This window comes from Jaculus jaculus, chromosome 6 (genome assembly GCF_020740685.1).
Source record: "Jaculus jaculus isolate mJacJac1 chromosome 6, mJacJac1.mat.Y.cur, whole genome shotgun sequence".
Classification (NCBI taxonomy): Eukaryota; Metazoa; Chordata; class Mammalia; order Rodentia; family Dipodidae; genus Jaculus; species Jaculus jaculus.
The window spans coordinates 37,220,497-37,240,386 of NC_059107.1; the positions used below are offsets into that span (position 1 = coordinate 37,220,497).

The 19,890-nt window shown below is 47.9% G+C and overlaps 1 protein-coding gene across 1 annotated transcript; it reads right to left on the reverse strand.

Annotated features, from left to right (window-relative positions):
• Window positions 1-1,103: 1,103 nt before the first annotated feature.
• Window positions 1,104-18,916, reverse strand: Sec61a1 (SEC61 translocon subunit alpha 1). The gene is made up of 12 exons (XM_004665117.2): window positions 18,775-18,916; window positions 18,459-18,526; window positions 15,140-15,205; window positions 14,978-15,056; window positions 13,770-13,901; window positions 11,577-11,686; window positions 11,135-11,288; window positions 5,779-5,939; window positions 4,901-5,098; window positions 4,477-4,668; window positions 4,091-4,167; window positions 1,104-3,084 (listed from the first exon to the last, which is right to left on the reverse strand). The coding sequence occupies exons 1-12, from the start codon at window positions 18,779-18,781 to the stop codon at window positions 2,898-2,900; spliced, it is 1,431 nt and encodes a 476-aa protein (XP_004665174.1). The 5' UTR covers window positions 18,782-18,916; the 3' UTR covers window positions 1,104-2,897.
• Between the last annotated feature and the right edge of the window lie 974 nt (window positions 18,917-19,890).

Consider the following 19,890-nt stretch of genomic DNA (forward strand, 5'->3'; position numbering starts at 1 on the left):
CTGAAGGTATAAGCTGACAGGCATCTGGGCTGGAGGGAGGTGGTGGGAAGGAGTGAGGCATAGGAGTAGGGTAGCAGGTAGCATGGGGAACCCAGAGGTTCACCTAGATCCTCTGGCCCCAACTAGGTCCCAGCAGAAGTGTCCTCAGGCAAGCTGGGGGTCAGAGGGTAGCCTGGGGCTGTCCCTGTGACATTTCCTTGGACTTTACCTTACTAAGGTAAAGTAGGATAAGCAGCTTCCTCCCTGCCTGGCAGCTAGTGGTTTGTGGGAACAGCAGCAAGCTTGGCCTGCAGGGCGATGGCAAGGCACAGAAGCCAAGCAGCATTTTGAGCCACAGCAGTTGCAAATAAAGTGGGCTCTGATGCCTGCCCTCTGGCCCTGCAGACAGATCCAAGACGTCAGGCAGTGAGAGGCTCAGTGCCTCTCTGGTGTAGGAATTTTCTTCCAGGCTTCTGGAAGCCTACAGAGTGCTCTGCCAGGCCACATATGTGTCCAACAAATCAATTAGTAAAACATACCCCAGCCTAATACCACACAAGAGCAGAAATATTCCAAGGTCTAAAATGCACAGAGCAGCACGGAACCACCCTGCTGGGCCCTGTTCTCCCATCGTCCACAGTCCTGTATGAGAACTATCTTGCCATCTGTTCCTCAAGAGCTGCTGGGAAAGCACCATACCAAGCTGGCAAGGGTAAACATGGACATAGGGCCTGGGGCAAGGCTAGTTCAGGGGATACCACGAGGGCCACTGATGCCCACCAGGTTAGGGCCAGCAACAATCAGACCCTCTGCTGTTTGGTCCCCAGCCAGCCGCACAGCCAAGCTCACTCCTCAGGAAGTCAGCACTCCCCAGCACCTAGACATACACTATGACATCCTGGTGCCAGGGCACTGGTGATACTGGCCCTGCACTGGGCTTCTGCTGCCCCACCCCTGGTGTGGGAGTGTGAGGCATATCAGTCACTAGGAAGCAAGCAGCACTCTAGGCAGAGCATCTGAGGAGACTCACAAGGGCACTGGCAGCTCCAGCAAGGCTTTCCATATACCCAAACCCACCTCTGCCTTCACTGGCCTTTCCACAAAGTACACCATGACCACGCAGGTTATAAAAAGTCAGTTTTATTTGCTGTTTACACACTGTGTCTCAGCTAAGCCAATTTGGTGTCCACAGTGACAGTCCCTTGGAAGACAGGCCAGCCCCATTCATCCACCTAGTGACCACAGGTATGAGCCTGGGGACTCCTCCCGACCTGGCACTCCATAGCACAGCCCAGAGCTAGGGACTCTGCACCTGCCTGCCTGAGGCTGGAGTTCTCAGGGCCGGCAGGGAGGCCCTGCCGCTCTGTGGCAGAGGAGGGACAGTAGGAGGACCCTGTGGACTAGAAGGTGTCAGGCTCCTCTGCTCAGGACTGGGTCTAGACAAGGCCACGTGTGATACAGTGTGAGCCCTGGGCCATGGACAAGAGACATGGTCCATTGTGGCCCTGCTGCTGACCTGTGGGTGTCAGGGCCAAGTGGCTAAATGGCTTCTTGTCCCTAACCTTCTGCTTGCTGGTTGACACAGCCAGCAAGATCCTCTAAGGGGCCTGACTCAGGGAGATCACCTGCTCCTCTGAGGTGTGGCGGGGCCTGGTTGAGGGGCTGCTGGTGTGCTGTCGCCCTGCATGCTGCACTTGACATCTTCACTCATGAGGACACCCTGGTCCCTCCTCTACCCAAAGGTCAGCTGACCATCTCTAATGGCCTGATCTTAGACCCTAGCCTGTAGCCCTCACAGCCAGGCAGCACTGGTCTTGAGAAGGGGCTACTTACAAGCCTGAGAGGGTCTGAACCTCCAGACTGATGTCACCTGTCACCCCCTCCCCAACCTTATTCCAGACATGATTGTGAGAAAATTCTCCTATGAGACTCTGACCCAGCTACTAATCCTGAGCCATTCTGCATTTGGTCCTAAGGACAGTAAGAAAATTCTAAACTCCAGAGCAGGAAGTTCTGAGAGGGAAGACTGAAGAGGTGCCAACACAAAGCCTTTGTCTTCGGGGTCTGACTGCAGTGACCCTCACAGGTGCTCCCTTCCCTAGAGGGAAGTGGGAAGGAGCAAGCACAGGAGAGGGTCTTGCAGGCATTCTGTACATACACACAGTTCCTAGCTCAGCCAGGCTCTAGAAGGTAATCCAGTAAGCCTGACCTTACATTACTAGAACATACAAGCTGACTGGCCCCAAAGGAAGAGGTAACAGGAAGCCTGGGAACAGGAAGAGCTTGCTGGTTCCCCACCTTTAGGCCCATCTGTACACAAACCTATAGCACACACAGGAGCTTAAGGGAAGGCCCAGCCTCCAGGTAATTCATCCCTCTCCATTAGAAGCAGCTCAGTCCTAAGAAAGCCTACTTTTAAAAGGGAAAACAATGCTGTCTTACATAGAAACAGTTCTAAGCCAGATGTTCCCACCCTGATAGTAAAGGAGGCATGCTCGTGAAATTCCTCACGGCCATGTCTCCAGAAAACACAGAGTCTGCACACGGCTCAGTGTTTGTGCTTCCAACCAGGCCTCAGACTGCCTTAGGGGCAGCTGAGACATTGCAGCTGAGGCACTGAGATGGTGCAAGGGTTGAAACAAAAGTAATAGGGACATTGGGGACAACCAGTTACCATCCATCCTGGCAGTCAGCTGAACATGTCACTTCTACAGGTTTTTTGACCATTGCCAAAATAAAAAAGCAAAGTTTCAAACTGGAAAATGTCTACACTTAACAGTGGAATGAAAGGGTATTAAAAACAAAATTCCTAAACAAAAAGTCCCCATGTTATGCAGCACCCTCTGGTGGTTAAGAGCTCCCTTCCTGGGTAGTTCCAAGAGCCCACTTTCTTGTTCTGGTCCATGGGCAGACAAGGCTCAGAAGAGAAGGGCTCCCATGCTGCCGACCTCACTCTGCTCCTTGACGAAGATCTCAAAGTACTGATAGATGATGGTAACTGCCAGCAGGATCCCGGTTCCAGACCCGATTGCACCCAGGAAGTCAGCCAGGACAGAGAGGGCCCCAATGCACAGCCCACCAAAGGCTGCGGCTGTGGGGATGTACCTGAGGATGGGAAGGCTGTTACTCCATGCCGCTGGTTAAGCTCCAAACAGACCCACCAAGCTGGCCACATGGGACTGGGGGTGCATGACCAGTCCCAATCCAAACACAAGATTTTAAATAGCTTGAAAGCAAAAAATGTAAAATGTCATTTTTCTATGTTAGTTACAAGCAGAAATAATACTCTGAATATGCTAAGGTAGGTAAGACATTTCTCCTGAGCACTGATGCTAGGATTAGCCTATGGAATTGAAGTAAATGGCCTGCTGTGCTACCAGGGTGGTAATTGGTAAATGACACAAAACTCTCATCTCTAATTGCCCTGTGGTGGTTCTTTCAGGCAGCCCATAGGATAAACTGACTGACAACTGGTTTGTCAACTGTTCGCAGGAACAGCCTTGCTCATGTCTCTCCATGAGGTGGTTTTTGAGTGACTGTGGAAGAATGCTGCAGTTGGGCAGATTGTGCTCAGAAAGCCTAAGGCACTTCCTACCTGCCAAGCAGCTGCTCCTAACCATGGCAGCAACATGAGACCCACAGTGCCCGGGGAAGCCTCTTCTTAGCTCCCTCCTCTCCCACACAAGGTCTAGCTTCTTCCAGCAGCCTGGTGATCTCTGGCCTCCTCTAGCCTCTGGTTTGGTTCATTTCCATGCACTGACCATCCTACTTCACCACCAACTATCCCCTGTGGGCCCAGCTTTGCCTTAGCCTTGGGCCCTAGTCTGTGTTCAGGTGCTAGGACCTGCCAGAGGGTGACCTGCTCTGGGATCTCTCAGCCATGATGAGCCTGAGCCAATACTGCTTTCTTAGGCTTCCCCACACCATCTCATGCTCCCTGGCCATAAGCTGCCTTATCCCTCCCCTGTGGTCTCTTTTTCAGAGGGGTTGTAATGCCTTAGGACCCTATCTATCCTATGTTGGAGGGTGAGGGTGGACCAGAAGACTCTGCGGCCTCTCAGGATGTTCCTTGTCTAGGACTTGGGAGTGGGGTGGGGCGGGGCACACTCACCGATTCAGCTCATGTACCATGGAGGTCTCTCGGTGGCCCCTCATCACCATCTGCTGCTCCTTTAGCTGCTTGGCAACCTGCAGGATAAGAGTGGAAGGCTGTCTAAGCCAGATGCTAAGGAAGGCAGGCGTGTCACAGTAGAGCCAAACAGATTTCTCTCACAGCCCGGTGACTTCCAGAGGACTTTACACCTGTTGCAAAGTGCTCATGTGGCAAAATCTATTTTTTAGCTTGGGTCCAAGTCTTCACTGCTGTGCTTCATTTATGGTCCTTAATATCTCTAAACTGCCCCACCTAAGGGAACGATGCACCTGCTAGTCATTCTTATGAAATGGCAGTCCAACAGCCTTGGTCTTGGTCTAGTAGAAATGCCTCCAGATACTTACATCTTTGGCAGAGGAGCCTGAGACTTCAATCCATGTTTTGGAGAAGAATGCACAGGAGCCCAGCATGAATACAATGTAGACAACTGCATGAACAGGGTCTTCCAAAACAGAGCCAAACGATTCCGGAGGGGACAAATAATAGCACAGGCCACCAACTGGATAGGCACGTGCCGGGCCTCCAGAGGAAGTGTCCTGGGAAGCGGAAGTAGAAAGCATGTAGGTGCTGCTTGCATGCGCTGCGGCGCAGACCACAGCCGCTTGTCAGCTTTGTGCCCGTGGGCAGTTTTCTTGTCGAATGGATAGTTTCACGTGCTGCGTCACTTGAAAGATCAGTCAGGAAAGATCTTTGGGTGACATACTTAGTCACAAGCTAAGACAACCAGCCACACTAGCAGACGATGCCACCCCAAGCAGCAGCACTTACCGACCAGGTCCCCAGCAGGCTGACCAGCAGGTTGCCGCTGAAGCGTGCTGACAGCATCTGGGAGATGACGTACAGGTTGGACACCAGGGCGGACTGCAGGATGATGGGGATGTTGGAGGTATAGAAGAGCTTGATGGGGTAGGTATTGTACTGGCCTCGGTAACGTGCCGACTTGATTGGCAGGTCCACACGGAAGCCCTGTGGTAGGCACAACACATGGACCAGAGTGACTGGGGCTATCAGGTTGGCCACAAGAAAGGTGGCATGTGGTGTTGGTTCTGTCACAGAACTCCAAGTTCTGACAGAGTGTGAGGGCCCATGCCCCTTTGCTGTCCTTTTTTTTTTTTTTTTTTTTTTTTTTGGCCTTTTGAAACAAAGTCTATGTAGGCCAAGCTGGCCTCCAACTCTTGATCTTCCTGCTTCTGCCACCTGAGTGCTGGTGTTATGTGTGTGTCACCAAGCCTGGCTAACTGCTGTTAACACCTTTCAGTGAATATAAAAATCACAACTGGATAAAAAAGCACAATGCTCAGTCAGAAGCAAGGTAAAGAAGACTAACATACTTATCAGCAGGCACAGAAGCAGAAGGGCCCTTTGCCAGGCAGAGACGCTGACCAAAACAACTCCTGAAGATTGGGGGACAGCAGTACAGGTGAAGAGTTTTACCACTTTAAAATGCAGAACTCAGCCGGGCATGTTAATGCACGCTTTTAATCCCTGCACTTGGGAGGCAGAGGTAGGGGGATCGCTGTGAGTTCGAGGCCATCCTGAGACTAGTGACTTCCAGGTCACTCCAGCCTGAGCTAGAGAGACCCTACCTCAGGAAAAAACAAAAACAAAACAAAAACTAGAACTCCTATGGTCACTTCTAGACATACTTGGAAATAGATGACCACAGCAAAGACGAAGATGGTGGCGATCAGATTCATGAGGTTGGGGAGGTTCTGGCGGTAGAACGCCTCTCGAAGGGCTCGGACCTTGTCCGTGCGCGTGGCCAGCAGATGGAACAATGCGATGATAGCACCCTCAAATTCCATCCCTGTGGGTGAAGAGGTACAAATGTGAAGGAAGAGCTAAGAGCTCACTTTGCCTCCCAGCTTCTCAGTGACCAAAATGCAAAGAAAGAATTTCCTAGAAATCCAGCAATAGAGCACATGTATCCCAAGTCTTGGGAAGGGCTTACTCCATGAGTGACTTGGGCTGTCTGCTCTACACTCAGTTCTACAAGCGGGCATAACACCATTTGTATCAGCATGAGTCCTGACCACAAGATGTGCAGAAGCAGGCCTGGCAGCAGAATGGGCTACTGAGGGCTGCAGGGAGGGGCCCAGGCATCCGCAGCAGGGTGCCAGAGGAGACCAGAGGACTGCCCATGAGCCCACCAGCCTCCCCATGTTTTAGCCATGACACAATGGCTTGTCTCTTTTTATTAAAATTAAGGGACATGGAGTCAGGATAAACCTTTTACTTTATAGAGGCAAAAGCCCAGAAGGGAACCACTTACACTCCCCCTACTGGTGACCTGAGCTCACCACTGAATGCTCTGCCCTCATCCTCCTCTGACCACACATCGGGACAGTCCTTACCTTGAAGCCTATGCACTGCTGGTTGCTTCCCTCACCTATGAGGACTCTGCTCAACTGTCACTAGGGTTTTACTGGGATAGTAGATTAAGTTTGTAACCACCATGCCCAAGACTAAGGAGGCAGCTGGGAAGTATCTGGGAATGAAGGATGAGGCAAAGCAATGCCAACATTAGATCCCAGCTCTCTATCAATTGTTCACAATCGATATGCTGAATCTCTGGGAACAGGGTTGTCTCCATGTGCTGGAATCACCGCAGGGGCAATGTTCCATACCCACGCAGTCCCCACCCACACCCCAGACCTGGGTCTTTCCCACTTCCCAGGGAAGCAGCTGAGTCCCTGAATTTCCTTCAACCCATTTCCCTTGTCCCGAGCCACGCTATAACAGTCCTGGCTACAAAAACCATGTGCCTTCTGCATATTGCTTTGTCCTTCTTGCATGCTACCTGTATGCACCATCCTCAGCTCCCTCTAACACCACTTATTTCACAAGGTAGCTGTGGAATATCCCTTCTCAAGTGTACCTCTCAAGGCCCAGCCATGGCGGCAACCCTACACTGACTTCTCAGTTGTGTCCTCATGCCACCTCTACCCCATATCCCATACATCTTCCCTAACATCCTACATCACAGCCTGGCTTTTCCCCATATATCACATTCCACATCTTGCTCCAGAATGCAATGCGACCCTGTGACCCTCCCTGTCTGTTCTTGAGTCTTGACTGGCCAGCACACCTTACTCCCTATTTCTATCATTTCTAATGCAGGCACCCCTGCCCCTATCAAGATCAGGTGGTCTTAACAAAATACCTGAACACCAACTGTGCTTTTATGTGTCCATGTCTATCAAGTCTTGGCCCCAGTCTTCCAATTTGCCTTGGATTTCCTAAAATGTATGCAGTGGCCTTTTCCTCCATATAGGATTACACGCTCTCTGGGGGCCAGGAACTGTTTCTGAATTGAATTCCAAGACAATATGTAAACGTATTTCTCAAAAGACTCTTCTAAGTGAATGACATATTTAGTGATTTAAAGAACAAACAGCAGCCAAGTGTGGTGGTGCACGCCTTTAATCCCAGCACTCAGGAGGCAGAGATAGGAGGATCACTGTGAGTTTGAGGCCACCTTGAGCTACAGTGAGACTCTAACTTGAAAATCCTAACTGTAACCCTAACTCTGAAACTGCTAGAGGAAAAAGTAAGGGAAACCCTTCAACGTATTAGTCTTGGCAAAGACTTTCTGAATGTAACCCCAATTGCTCAGGCAATAAAACCACAGATCAACTGATGGGACCTCATGAAATTAACAAAGCTTTTGTACAACAAAGGACACTGAAAATAAAAAAAAGCAGCAACCTGAAGAATGGGAGAAAATCTTTGTCAGCTATATATCTAATAGAGGATTAATATCTAGGATATACAAAGAACTCAAAAAATTAAATAATATGAAATCAAACCACCCAATTAAAAAATGGGCTATGGAACTAAGAGTTCTCAAAAGAAGAAATACAAATGGCATATAAACATCTAAAAAAATGTTCTACATTCCTAGTCATCAGGGAAATGCAGATTAAAACTATGTTGAGATTCCATCTCACTCCTGTCAGATTGGCTAACATGATGAAAACAAATGACCATAAATGCTGGCGAGGATGTGAAAAAAGAGGAACCCTTCTACACTGCTGGTGGGAATGCAATCTGGTCTAGCCATTGTGGAAATCAGTGTGGAGGTTCCTAAGACAGCTAAAAATAGACCTACCATATGACCCAGCTATAGCACTCCTAGGCATATATCCTAAGGACGCATCTCATTACCTTAGAAATACTTGCTCAACCGTATTTATTGCCACTCAATTCACAATAGCTGGGAAATGGAAGCAGCCTAGATGTCCCTCAACTGATGGGTGGATAATGAAGATGTGCCACATTTACACAATGGAGTTCTACTCAGCGGTAAAGAAAAATGAAGTTATGAAATTTGCAGAAAAATGGATGGATCTGGAAAGTATTATACTTAGTGAGGTTATCTGGGCCCAGAAAGCCAGATCAGATGTCACATGTTCTCTCCCATATGTGGATCCTAGCTATAAATGATTGGACTTCTATGTAAGTAGAAAGAAAACTCAGCATCAGAGGCCAGTAAACTAGGAACGAAATATAAAGGGAATAGAAAGGGAGGGAGACTGAATAGGATGGTATTGTATACATGTCAGTAGAACAGATTAATGGGAGTGAAAAGGCCTAAGTGAGGTCAAGGGACGAGATTGAGTAAAGGGTGCAAATCAAAATCTAAGATGATATAAGTAAGTCATATGGAAATCTACTTTTTTGGACAATGGAACACTCACGAGCCATAGATTGTTACTAGAAAATTTTCAGTGCCAAGGATGGGATACCTTCCTGTGAGCTGTTGGCCAAGGAGGTTCCTGATATCCCCCAAACATTACAGGCCATTGCCAAGGCTCTTGGCCCAGGAATAGCTGTTAAGACCCTACTGCTAAAGACTCCACAAACCTGGGCTACAAGGTCACTGAGAAATCCTGCTGGAGCTAAGCCGAAAACCTCCTCCATATAGACCTTGCTGACAGAAAGCTAGAAAAAGCCATGCTGCATGCAGTTCAATGGGAGAGAGATAAATCACCAGTGAAGATATTCAACAATTGACACTACAAGCCTTCTATTTGGCCAGCCATGCCAAATGAGCCAATGGGTACAATAGTGGCATGTCTGTTATGGGAGAAACCAACCATCCTCTAATTTACTGGAGGCCTGCTCCATGGGAGGGAATAAATCCCTGATAATGAAAACCTGCAACAGGGCTCTAGGGGTGCAACATCTGCTGCTGCCTGGCTAAATGTACATACTATGCTCATCAAACTGCCCAGTAAGCACTTCTCTTAATGTTCATACTTTTACTTTAAAAAAAATATTTTATTTATTAAAAATATTTTATTTATTTGAGGGAGAGAGAAGCTTGGGAGTAGTGGTACACGCCTTTAATCCCAGCACTTGGGAGGCAGAGGTAGGAAGATCACTGTGAGTTTGAGGCCACCCTGAGACTTCATAGTAAATTCCAGGTCAGCCTGGGCTAGAGTGAGATCCTACCTTGGAAAACCAAAAATAAATAAACAAACAAACAAACAAACAAATAAATAAAAAAATAAAAATAAAAAGAGTACTAGAGAGAAAGAGGCAGGGGAGTGGGGAAGGGGAGAGAATGGGTACACCAGGGCCTCTAGCTGCTGTAAGCAAACTCTGATGCTTGCACCACCTTGTGCATCTGGCTTATGTTGGTCCTGGGGAACTGAACTTAGGTCCTTTGGCTTTGCACGCAAACACCTTGACTGTTAAGTCATCTCTTAAGACCCAATTACTTTTATTTTTGAGAGACAGAGAAATTAGTGGTGGTGGTGTGGGGGAAGCACGTGCCAGGACCTTCAGCCTATTGTGAATGAAATCCAGACACATACACCCACTTGTGGCACACGTGCGTCATTGTGCACTTGCATCACTGTGGCTGGCAATGTGGGACCTGGAGATTTGAATGTGGGTTCTTAGGTTTTGTAGGCAAGTGCCTTAACTGCTAAGCCATCTTTCCAATGCTCTATTCCTAAACTTCAATCTAAGACTTTCCTTGTATGTTTATAAATTTTTATCCAAATCACTGTCATAAAAAAAAGAAAAAAAATCACTGTCACAAGATGTCTACATCTCTGTGGATATAACATAGCACCACTAATATTTGACTTCCATCTACTATGAGTCTAGTATCATGTAATTTCTTTTATTAAAAAATATTTTTTATTTCATTTGAGAGAGAGAAAGAGACTGACACAGAGAGAATGGTGTGGCAGAGCCTCCACCCACTGCAAATGAATTCCAGACTCATGTGCCCCCTTGTCCATCTGGCTTATGTGAGTCTTGGGGAACTGAAGTTGGGTCCTTTGGCTTTTCAGGCAAATGCCTTAACCACCAAGCCCTCATGTAATTTCTTTTACTTTGTGGTGCTGGGGAACAAACCCATGGTCTTGTATATGCTAGGCAAGAATCAACACTGAACTACACCCTCAGCTTTGGGTTTTATGACACAATATCATTATTTAGTCCTGTTGACCTCAAACTCAAGAACCCCCACCCTCAGCTTCAGTAGTGCTAGGATGGGTTATTTTTCATTTAAACCTGGCAACAGGATTATAAAGAGGGGAATGTGCCCAATGCCACCTACAGACCACTAACTGGAACAGCAGGCTCTGAGTCAAGCTCAAGCCTCTTGTCAAACTTGCTCCTTGTATGAAAAAAAAATAGTCTAGTTTGTAAATTCCATCTCTAGAAAATTTACTGAAAGAAACTGCCAAAATCTTCAGAGATTGTATAAGGATGTTCAACAAGGTGGACATGACTGACATGCACACTGGAAGGCAACTTGCTAAAGTGCTTTACCCTCCCAGCAGGCATTCTGGCTGTGCTGACAAGGCCACCACAGTTACACTCTGGCAGGTCAGGTGTCAAGGAGATACACAAAACATTCCTGTTGCTACTGCTATGAGCATAGCCCTGGCCTATGTTTAAAAACTAGCAGATGCACAGAGTAAACTCCAAAGTGTGCACCTATCACAGACATGATTTGTCTGGGGCACCCAGGGCCCTTACCTCGGCCAGTGTTAACAGTGGTAGGGCTAAATGCCTTCCAGACAATTGTCTCACAGATGTTGGTTGCAATGAAGAGGGAGATTCCAGAGCCCAGGCCATACCCTTTCTGCAGGAGTTCATCCAAAAGCAGGACAATTAAGCCAGCAACAAAAAGCTGTAAAAAAGAAAAAAAAAAAAAAACAGTGGAAAATCTACATACACAGTGGTCTCCTTCCTCATGAAAACCCAAATAGACCAACAATGCTCCCCACAGACACAGTGCTGGCCTCCCTCAATAACCAGGCTCTTGGATGTAAAAACAGAAAGCTAAGTGAATTCATTCTGGCCTTGCTCTGAAGAAGGGCAAACCCACAGCCTCCAGCTTCTTCTCAGCAGGTCTTTTAAGGCATGGTTAAGATTTAGTATTGGGAAACCTCCAAGGGGGTATCAACACAATGCTTACCTGGATGGTGATCAGCAGGCAGATTCCAGCACCCATCTCAGAGGGGTCCCCGTACATGCCCGTCATCACATACACAATAGATTGACCAATAGTAATGATCATCCCAAACACTAGAAGTCAAAAGAGAATGTGTTTGTTCTCAAAGTAGGACATTAAATAGGACATGAGCAGAGGGAGTTGCTGAAATGCCTCAATGGCAGACACTGAGGAGAGCAAAGTTAGCACTGCCCCTCCCCCACCCACCAAGAAGCCAGAGAGGTACCGCCATCCACATACAGGACAGTAACACATATCTCTTAACAAAAGTACACTTGTGAATTCTACCTTTTTGTAAGCTAGTTTTCCCTATGAACAGAAGTGTTGACATGTGGCAAATCTGGTCCTTAGGGAAGGCAATCAGCTGGATCTCATCGACGACAGGATATGGTACAGAACTCTGCAGTGCCCTGGTGCTTGGCCTCAAAGCTGAGCCATGCACAGGATACCACTAAAGGTCACCACTCAAGATCTGAGTCCACAGCGCAGAATATAAACTTAGGGATAAAACAATCCCTCTTCGGCGGGCATAGTGGCACATGCCTTTAATCTAACCTGTGCTCAGGAGGTAGGAGAACTGCCCAGAATTTGAGATCAGCCTGAGCTAGAGTGAAACCCTGCCTAGAAACAAACAACAACAAAAAACAACCTCCCCAAATCCCCTCTTATCAAAGCATGTACTTGATGCTTTATTTATTTATTTGTTTGTTTGTTTGTTTTTTCAAGGTAGGGTATCACTCTAGCCCAGGCTGACCTGGAACTCACTCTGTAGTCTCAGGTTGACCTTGAACTCACAGCAATTAAAGGTGTGTGCCACCACGCCTCACTGATGTATCTTTAAAGCAGAACCCCCACAATACCACCAACTTGGTTCCCAGTCTCTTCCTCTGTATCACTTTCCTGGCCTAATGGAGCTTCTTGCAGATTGCTTCTTGCTCATTGCACTGCATCCTTAGGCACAACAGGACTGACATATTTGGCTTGTTTCCCAATGTTAGATTACGAGTGAATTTGTTCAGTTTTCACACTTACACTGTTATGTGAAATGTTCTCAGGCATCCATTAAAAATAGCCCTCAGAGCTGGGCGTGGTGGGGCACGCCTTTAATCCCAGCACTAGGGAGGCAGAGGTAGGAGGATTGCCGTGATTTCAAGGCCACCCTGAGACTCCATAGTGAATTCCAGGTCAGCCTGGGCTAGAGTAAAGCCTAGTGGCCCAGGTTTCAGTTCCCAGTATTCATGTAAATCCAGATGCACAAAATGGAGTGAGCATCTGGAATTTGTCTGCAGTGGCACAAGGTCTCTGTATAGCCGTTCTCATTCTATGTCTCAAATAAATAATTTTTTTAGGCTGGGAGTGGTGGTACACGCCTTTAATTCTACTACTGGGGAGGCAGAGGTAGGTAGGAGGATCACCATGAGTTTGAGGCCACCCTGAGACTAGTCATCTTAGGCTACAGAGAGACCCTATCTCAAGAAATATATAAATATATACATACATATTTATATATTAGAAAAATTATCCCCACTGCCAAAGATCAAACCCAGGGCCCCATATACACTACAAGCTCTCCACACTGATCTGTGGCTCAGTCCAACAGCCCTAAGTCTTAACGCAGAAAAACAGTTAAGAACTTTTCCTGAGTAACTGATTCCAGTTCAGAGGCTGAACTTGGGAGATGCTGATGGGGCTGGTCATGGTGAGCAGTAACAGCTCTCACTATGGGAAGGCAAATGGCACTGCCCCACTCTGACAACCTTCAGAACTGCCACCTCACTGCCTTCCACCCTCAGAGTGGCAAGTGGCAGCACTGGATTGAGAGGGTCACCTTTCTCCTCCACTAAATCCCTTTAAACACCGTAAAGAAAATACTTGCCATTCAACCACTAGGTGCCAGGCTGAATAAGACTTTCATTTTAGTCCTCTAAGGGCTCTCCATAAATGTCACCTACTTGTTGGTATAGAAACTATGGCCAGTGAAGGGGTGGTTTACCAGTCCCACTCCATCCTAGACCCTGGGGGTACTCTTAGCCTTTTTTTGCCCTGCCGTGGCAGCCACGGATGTTGGAGTGCAAAGCACACTGTATTAACCCCTAAACTTGAGGGCAAATTTATATTCAACTGTGGACATTGGAACATTATGCATGATCTTCTTACACTTTTGGGCTCCATTGAAGAGAGCTCGGTCTTTGGGAGTGTCACCAACTTCAATGATCTTGGCACCAGCTAAGAGCTGCATAATGAGGCCAGAGGTGACAATGGGAGAGATACCCAGTTCCATCAAGGTGCCTTGAGGAAAGGAGAAACAGAACACAGCCAGCATTAGCTTAGAAGGATAAAGCATTGCTTAACAAAGCATATGATGAGCTGGGCGTGGTGGTACACACCTTTAATCCCAACACTCGGGAGGCAGAGGTAGGAGGATCCCTGGAAGTTCAAGGCTACCCTGAGACTACATTGTGAATTCCAGGTCAGCCTGGACTAGAGTGAGACCCTGCCTTGAAAAAACAAACAAACAAACAAAAAAAGCATACAAACACTGAATTAATACCCCTAACAAATCTACTGTGTCTAAGCTTACCAACAGCATTAATTTACAGACCCCCCCCCCCCCATCACCAACAACTACAATGTAGGTCAATTCCTTCTATTCAGCCTGCCAGGCAGCATCTTCCTGCTAGGGAAGTCATATGGCTCTGAACAGACGTCTACATTTTGATTCACCACCAGCAGGTTCACTCTAGCTTTACAGAGATAAGGAAGGCTTTCTCATCACTTAATGAGAAAGGATAACATTCAAGGTATTTCCAGAGCCTGAAAAGGGGGTCTGTACAACTGTGCCAGCTATGAATAAACTTCCACTTCCCACTGTGCCAGAATGTGGCATACTTCTGGTTTGCAATTTCATCTGCACTACAGTAAGTCAATCAAATCAGCATCAACATCCACATTCAATCCTGCTCACAGGGTGAATGGTTGGGAGTCTACAAAACAGTTACATTAGTTCTAACACCCCACAACTAGCTGATATGAAGATGACAGAGAAAGCAAATCATACCTAAGTTATCAGCACCTTGGTTATTTAAAAAGTATTCTAGTTTATCCATGTTTTAAAGTCTCCACAGTGTAGACTTATCATGTTATTCCAGGTTTTGTATTTCATTCAAACCCATTATGAATGAGCTACTATTCTTAGCACATGTCACATTTATGTTTTACAAAGACTGCTGGACACTGACATCCTCCACTCTATTTTCAAAGCTACATATATTCTCACAAACTTTCTAAGCTCTATATAAAACCAAAGCCTGTAATTAAGCGAGGCTATTCAAGCCTACATTGTGCAGAAAGGGGTAGAGCCTTACCTCTATTAGAGGCTAGAATCACTCGCATCCAGTAGAAAGGATCCGCAGAGTCTGAAGACATGATACCAAACAGGGGAATCTGGAGACAAGCAGAGAACAGGTGTTACTTACTGGTTTGTATCCAACCTACTCCATCCCTACCCACACCAAGCATGGGCTTACCTGGCAACATACTAAGAAGATGAAGAGGGTAATGGCTGTCCACAACACTTTTTCCTTAAACTGAATCTGTGGAAGGAAATGAATTAGTTATTTCCACGAATAAATACAACTGAATTATCAGACCCTACTCCTCATCCATCAGAGGCTAAACAATGTACCAAGCAGTACTAAAACATTAAGAACCAAATAGCAAAGCTGTCTCCTGCAACACACAAGGAAGACTTCCACAGGTGCCACCTCAGATAATGTCCGTCCACTACTCAGATTAAGAGACAATGAATAAGTCTGATAACGGCAAAGTATTCTGCCCCAAATTCCAGATGAAGTGAATGAGTCCAAAGCTGTTCTAACTATTAACAGTTTAGAATCAAGATCAAAGACTTGTGCTCCAGACAGAAGCTGGCAAAACAAGACATGTCTTCCAAATACAAACAATTACTTTTCATTTGATGGGTTTAAACTAAAATCTTGTGATTCTGGACTCATCATCTGGGACTGATCAATTTGTGAAGGTACACTGCACTGGGGAGGCAGGGAGAGCTGTATGTTGTTAACCTACTCACTATAATCAGCAGCAGATGTATATAGTCAAACATGTGACAAGATTGTTTCAATACATCAAGCACCATTAGAAAAGTCTAGGCTCCTCCTGCCCAAGGCCTCTTTCTCTTAGTAGTGGGAACTCTGGAATCTTCCTCTTCTCAAAGTGTCTTCACCATCATGTACTCACACTACCAGGCTGGCTTCATGCAGGCATAACAAGCACATTAATTCTTGTTCCGACTAAGGACTTTGAGGTGGAACCACCTTAGGACTGACAATATTAAGTGAATGAACTCAGACAAGCCTGAGTCAGCCTCCTATCTGTCTGGTCAGAACACAAGTCCTTTGTGAGAGTTGTGCTACACCCTCTGCCAAGACACAAAACCAGACTGTGAATTCAAAACTCAGACACTGTACAGGCAACTGGGGGGAGTTCAACAACTTTTTGTCCCTTCAAGAACACTGCCCCAGCTGAGCGTGGTGATGCACACCTTTAATCTCAGCACTTGGGAGACAGAAATAGGAGGATCGCCATGAGTTAGAGGCAACCTTGAGACTACATAGTGAATCCCAGGTCAGCCTGGGCTGGAGTGAAGCCCTACTTCAAACAAACAAGCAAACAGAGAGATGGAAAGACAATGCCCTGGGGCTAGAGAGACTGCTCAGTGGTTAAAAGCATTTGCTTGCAAAGCCAGCCTGCCTGGGACCAATTCCCCAGTGCCCATGCAAAGCCAGGTGCACAAAGTAGTGTATGTATCTGGAATTCAACTGCCATGACAAGAACCTAGGGGCACCTATGTTTTTAAGTTCTCTCTCTGACAAACAAACAAACAAACAAACACTGGCCTTCCCATCTGTTATCCTACCACACAAGGGAAGGCAACACCCTTTCAGACTAACCAGAAATGCAAGCCAGCAATGAAATGAATTTTGATGGAGTGCTGGAGAGTAACTGTCCCAGGACCTCATGTGCTCTACAACTGGCAACATCTCCAGTCCATGAGATGAAGCTATGTGATGAGCAAAAATGTTGCCGGGCGTGGTGGCGCACGCCTTTAATCCCAGCACTTGGGAGGCAGAGGTAGGAGGATCGCCGAGAGTTCGAGGCCACCCTGAGACTACATAGTGAATTCCAGGTCAGCCTGAGCCAGAGTGAGACCCTACCTCGAAAAACCAAAAAAAAAAAAAAAAAAAAAAAGTAGACAATTTTTTCAACACTGTATTCTTCAATGAGTAAGTCTTCTCTCTTGTTTATAACTAAATTTAAGAGCCAAATTTTTAAGCTCTTATGAATCTTCTACTTCTAAAGCAGCCCAAAGCCCATCCTCACTAGCACCATATTACTTCCTATAATGCAAAAGTGGCTAAGCCATCTCCCATGCCTTTTCCTTACTTCTAAACTCCTGTTCTGATCAGTCTGCCCCTTCTTTTGAGAGCTTGTTGGGAGGTTCTAGAAGGGGAGCGCAGCTACTCTTATACCCTTGACTGAAGACAAGTTCTCCTCTATTTGGGGAAGGTTGTTCTCTTTGACTGAGTACACAGCTTCAGGAGGAATGCACATGGAGCAGGGAGGGAGGAAGGGGACACCCGCCGAATCAACCCTGACAATGGACGGGTGACAAGTCGCAGTCAGATTATCCTCATGTCCCCAGCCCTTCTCCACAGTGCACCACTCAGCCTTTTATGCTCAATCAAAATGAACTACATCTAACAATCTACTTTTCCAAATGCACTAGTCTTGTTCACTGTGCCTGTGCATTCTTGTCCTGCCAGGAATTCCTTCCCACATGCCCAAGAAAAACGTCTATTCCTCTCTCAATACCTCCACCAGAGCCCACCTCTCGCCGAATTAATCCAGACTGAGCCACCACTATACTTTGTACTTCCCAAGTGCCCTCTTCCAGTACACTTAGCTACCAGGCCAAGGTCACAGACCTATGAAGAGGCAGTGCGAAGACAGGGCCTGGGTTTGCCTGGCTTCAGAAACAGACCCTTTCCAATGTGCTAAGTTTAAGCAGGTAAAGCTATTTAAAACAGCCCATCAACGGCAGTAGCATGCACATGAGATGAAACTAATTTAAGCAGAAAGTTAAAAGTACAGTACATCCCAGTATCCATGTGGGCTGTCAAGCACACATAAACATATGTGAACACAGACTACAGTCTGAAAGGAACAGGGACACCACGTTATCTTAGTGTTCCCTGCGAGTGGATGGGCCTGATGGGTTTTTCCTCACTTACACTGGCAACATTCACTCTTGTGCTGAGCTGTGTGCTCATGGACGTCATGGTAAATATTCACAGCATGCTTCACCAACCACCTTTAGCCTCAGCCTAAAAGGTCCAACTTCATTCGTAACGATTAAATGACTTTTCCTTTTGAAAACAAGTTACAAAAGGCACCTCCTAGACAAAACAAATCCTCAATGATCTGCACCTGCTGGAGGTGGAGAAGGGAGAGTAGCTCCATCTGGGATCCTAACTTAGGCTTTATTCGTTCACTGCCCAGATCCATTTTTGGACCAGGCAAACCTCTCGCTGTTCACCAGGGGACATCCACTAAAGATGCTCCGAATAAAACACAATGATCTCGTGGGGATTCCTACGCAACCAGGTCAACCTTCCACATCGCCCAGGATGGCACAGCACACCACTACACTCCAGGGAAAGAAGGGGGAGTTCCCATTTGTCGTGTCGAGGCCATCTTTAATTTGTACTGTGAACTTCCAGTGCCCAGCGTTTGAGGCCTTTTTTAACGGCCACTTGGGTAACTTACCTTTCTTTCTGGTTTCTGAATTTCCGGCAGGATGACACAGAAGGGCTTGATGACTTCCAGAAATTTGACTTTGGGGGAAGAAACAAAAAAGGCGTTAGGGCACAAAAGGAGGCTACGGCGCTAACCCGGGAAGCCTTGATCCTGCAGAGAGCGGGCGGGGTTCGGGCTTGAGGGGTGCTGGAGGCCGAGCGGGGACCCCAGGGAGCCGGGGCAGGCCGCGTTCCGCCAGGTTCGGGTCTGCGCGGCCCGCGGGCGCCCGGGTGGGGAGGAGGTCGGACCGGTCCCGGCAGCGCCGGGGCCGCCTTGTGATACTTACTCGCCATGGCGGCGGCTGCCCAGGCTCCGCGCCCTCCTTCGGCCGCTCTCCGCTCCGAGTGACGCGACGCGGTGCACTCTAGAGCGCGGTTCCTCGGCCGAGAGACACGTCAGTGCTAACCCGGCGGCGAGCGAGGCGGCGGGGCGGAGTCAGGGACGGACCGCTTCCGCTTCCTGCCACGCGCGCCCGCCTCGCTGCCTCCGTGGGGACCACAACTCCCAGCATGCAGCGGGGCGCCGAGGCCTCTCTGGAAGTCGGCGCGGGGCACACCGAGATGGTGAGTGTGCGGCTGCCCCGGGCTCCCTGGTCTCTTCCCCTCCCTCCCCCTCCCCACACCCCTCGACTAGGTTTCTCCCTGCCTGCCGGCGTGCGCGAGCACCCCTTTTGTTGAATCATGCCGCCACCTTGCTGGGTGTGACCCTGCATCTGAGGACAGGTGTGCTTTTGAAGCTCAGGGTCGTCGGCCGAGGATGCCGGGTCCGGTGGCGCATGGGCCGCGCGCTGCGGGTTCGCGGTATCCCCCGCACGGTTGGGTGATAGGGGGTTCGGTGGGGGAGTCGGTGTGCCGAGCCTGTGGCTCTGGAAAGATGAGGACCCAGGGTCTTAGCCGGGCTGTATGGCTGCCCAGACCTATGGGGACCTGGGCGGGCGGCGCTGCCCACTTGCGTGCTCACCCCTCCCCTCGGCTATGAACACAATACAATGAAAGTAAAATCTCAGCTTAATACTGAAGTTACTTTGGGGAGCTGTCCCAACTTCGGTTCCCCGGAAAATAAACTCCTCTACTTTCCCTCGTGCTGACATTGGAGTGATCTTTTCAGAAGAATTCCGCAACACATGGAGTTTGCTTTCTGGAGCGGGTCTGTGACCGTGGTTGGTGTGATAACTCTGAGTAGACTTGCTTCTACGCGCCGTGGAGAAGGGGGTGCTGCTGGATGAGGCAGGGTTCATGTGGCTCAATCCTGACCTGGTGGGGGGTGGGGGGATGTTTTTGTTGGGCCGCGTCTGAGAAATAGTCACAGCAGGTAGGCCTGGGTCGCTCAAGCAACGTTTGGATGTTTTAACTTGCATGTCTTCACAAACAACTGCTTTAGGATAATCACTTCATCAAAATAT

What these genes read in the sequence shown, in the direction of transcription:
- Sec61a1 (XM_004665117.2), bottom strand. An exon ending in TTCAGAAACCAGAAAGAAAG is followed by an intron (nt 15,206 to 18,458) that starts GTAAGTTACCCA and finishes TTCCTTCCACAG; the next exon opens with ATTCAGTTTAAGGAAAAAGT. An exon ending in ATGGTACATGAGCTGAATCG is followed by an intron (nt 3,085 to 4,090) that starts GTGAGTGTGCCC and finishes TCCCATCCTCAG; the next exon opens with GTACATCCCCACAGCCGCAG.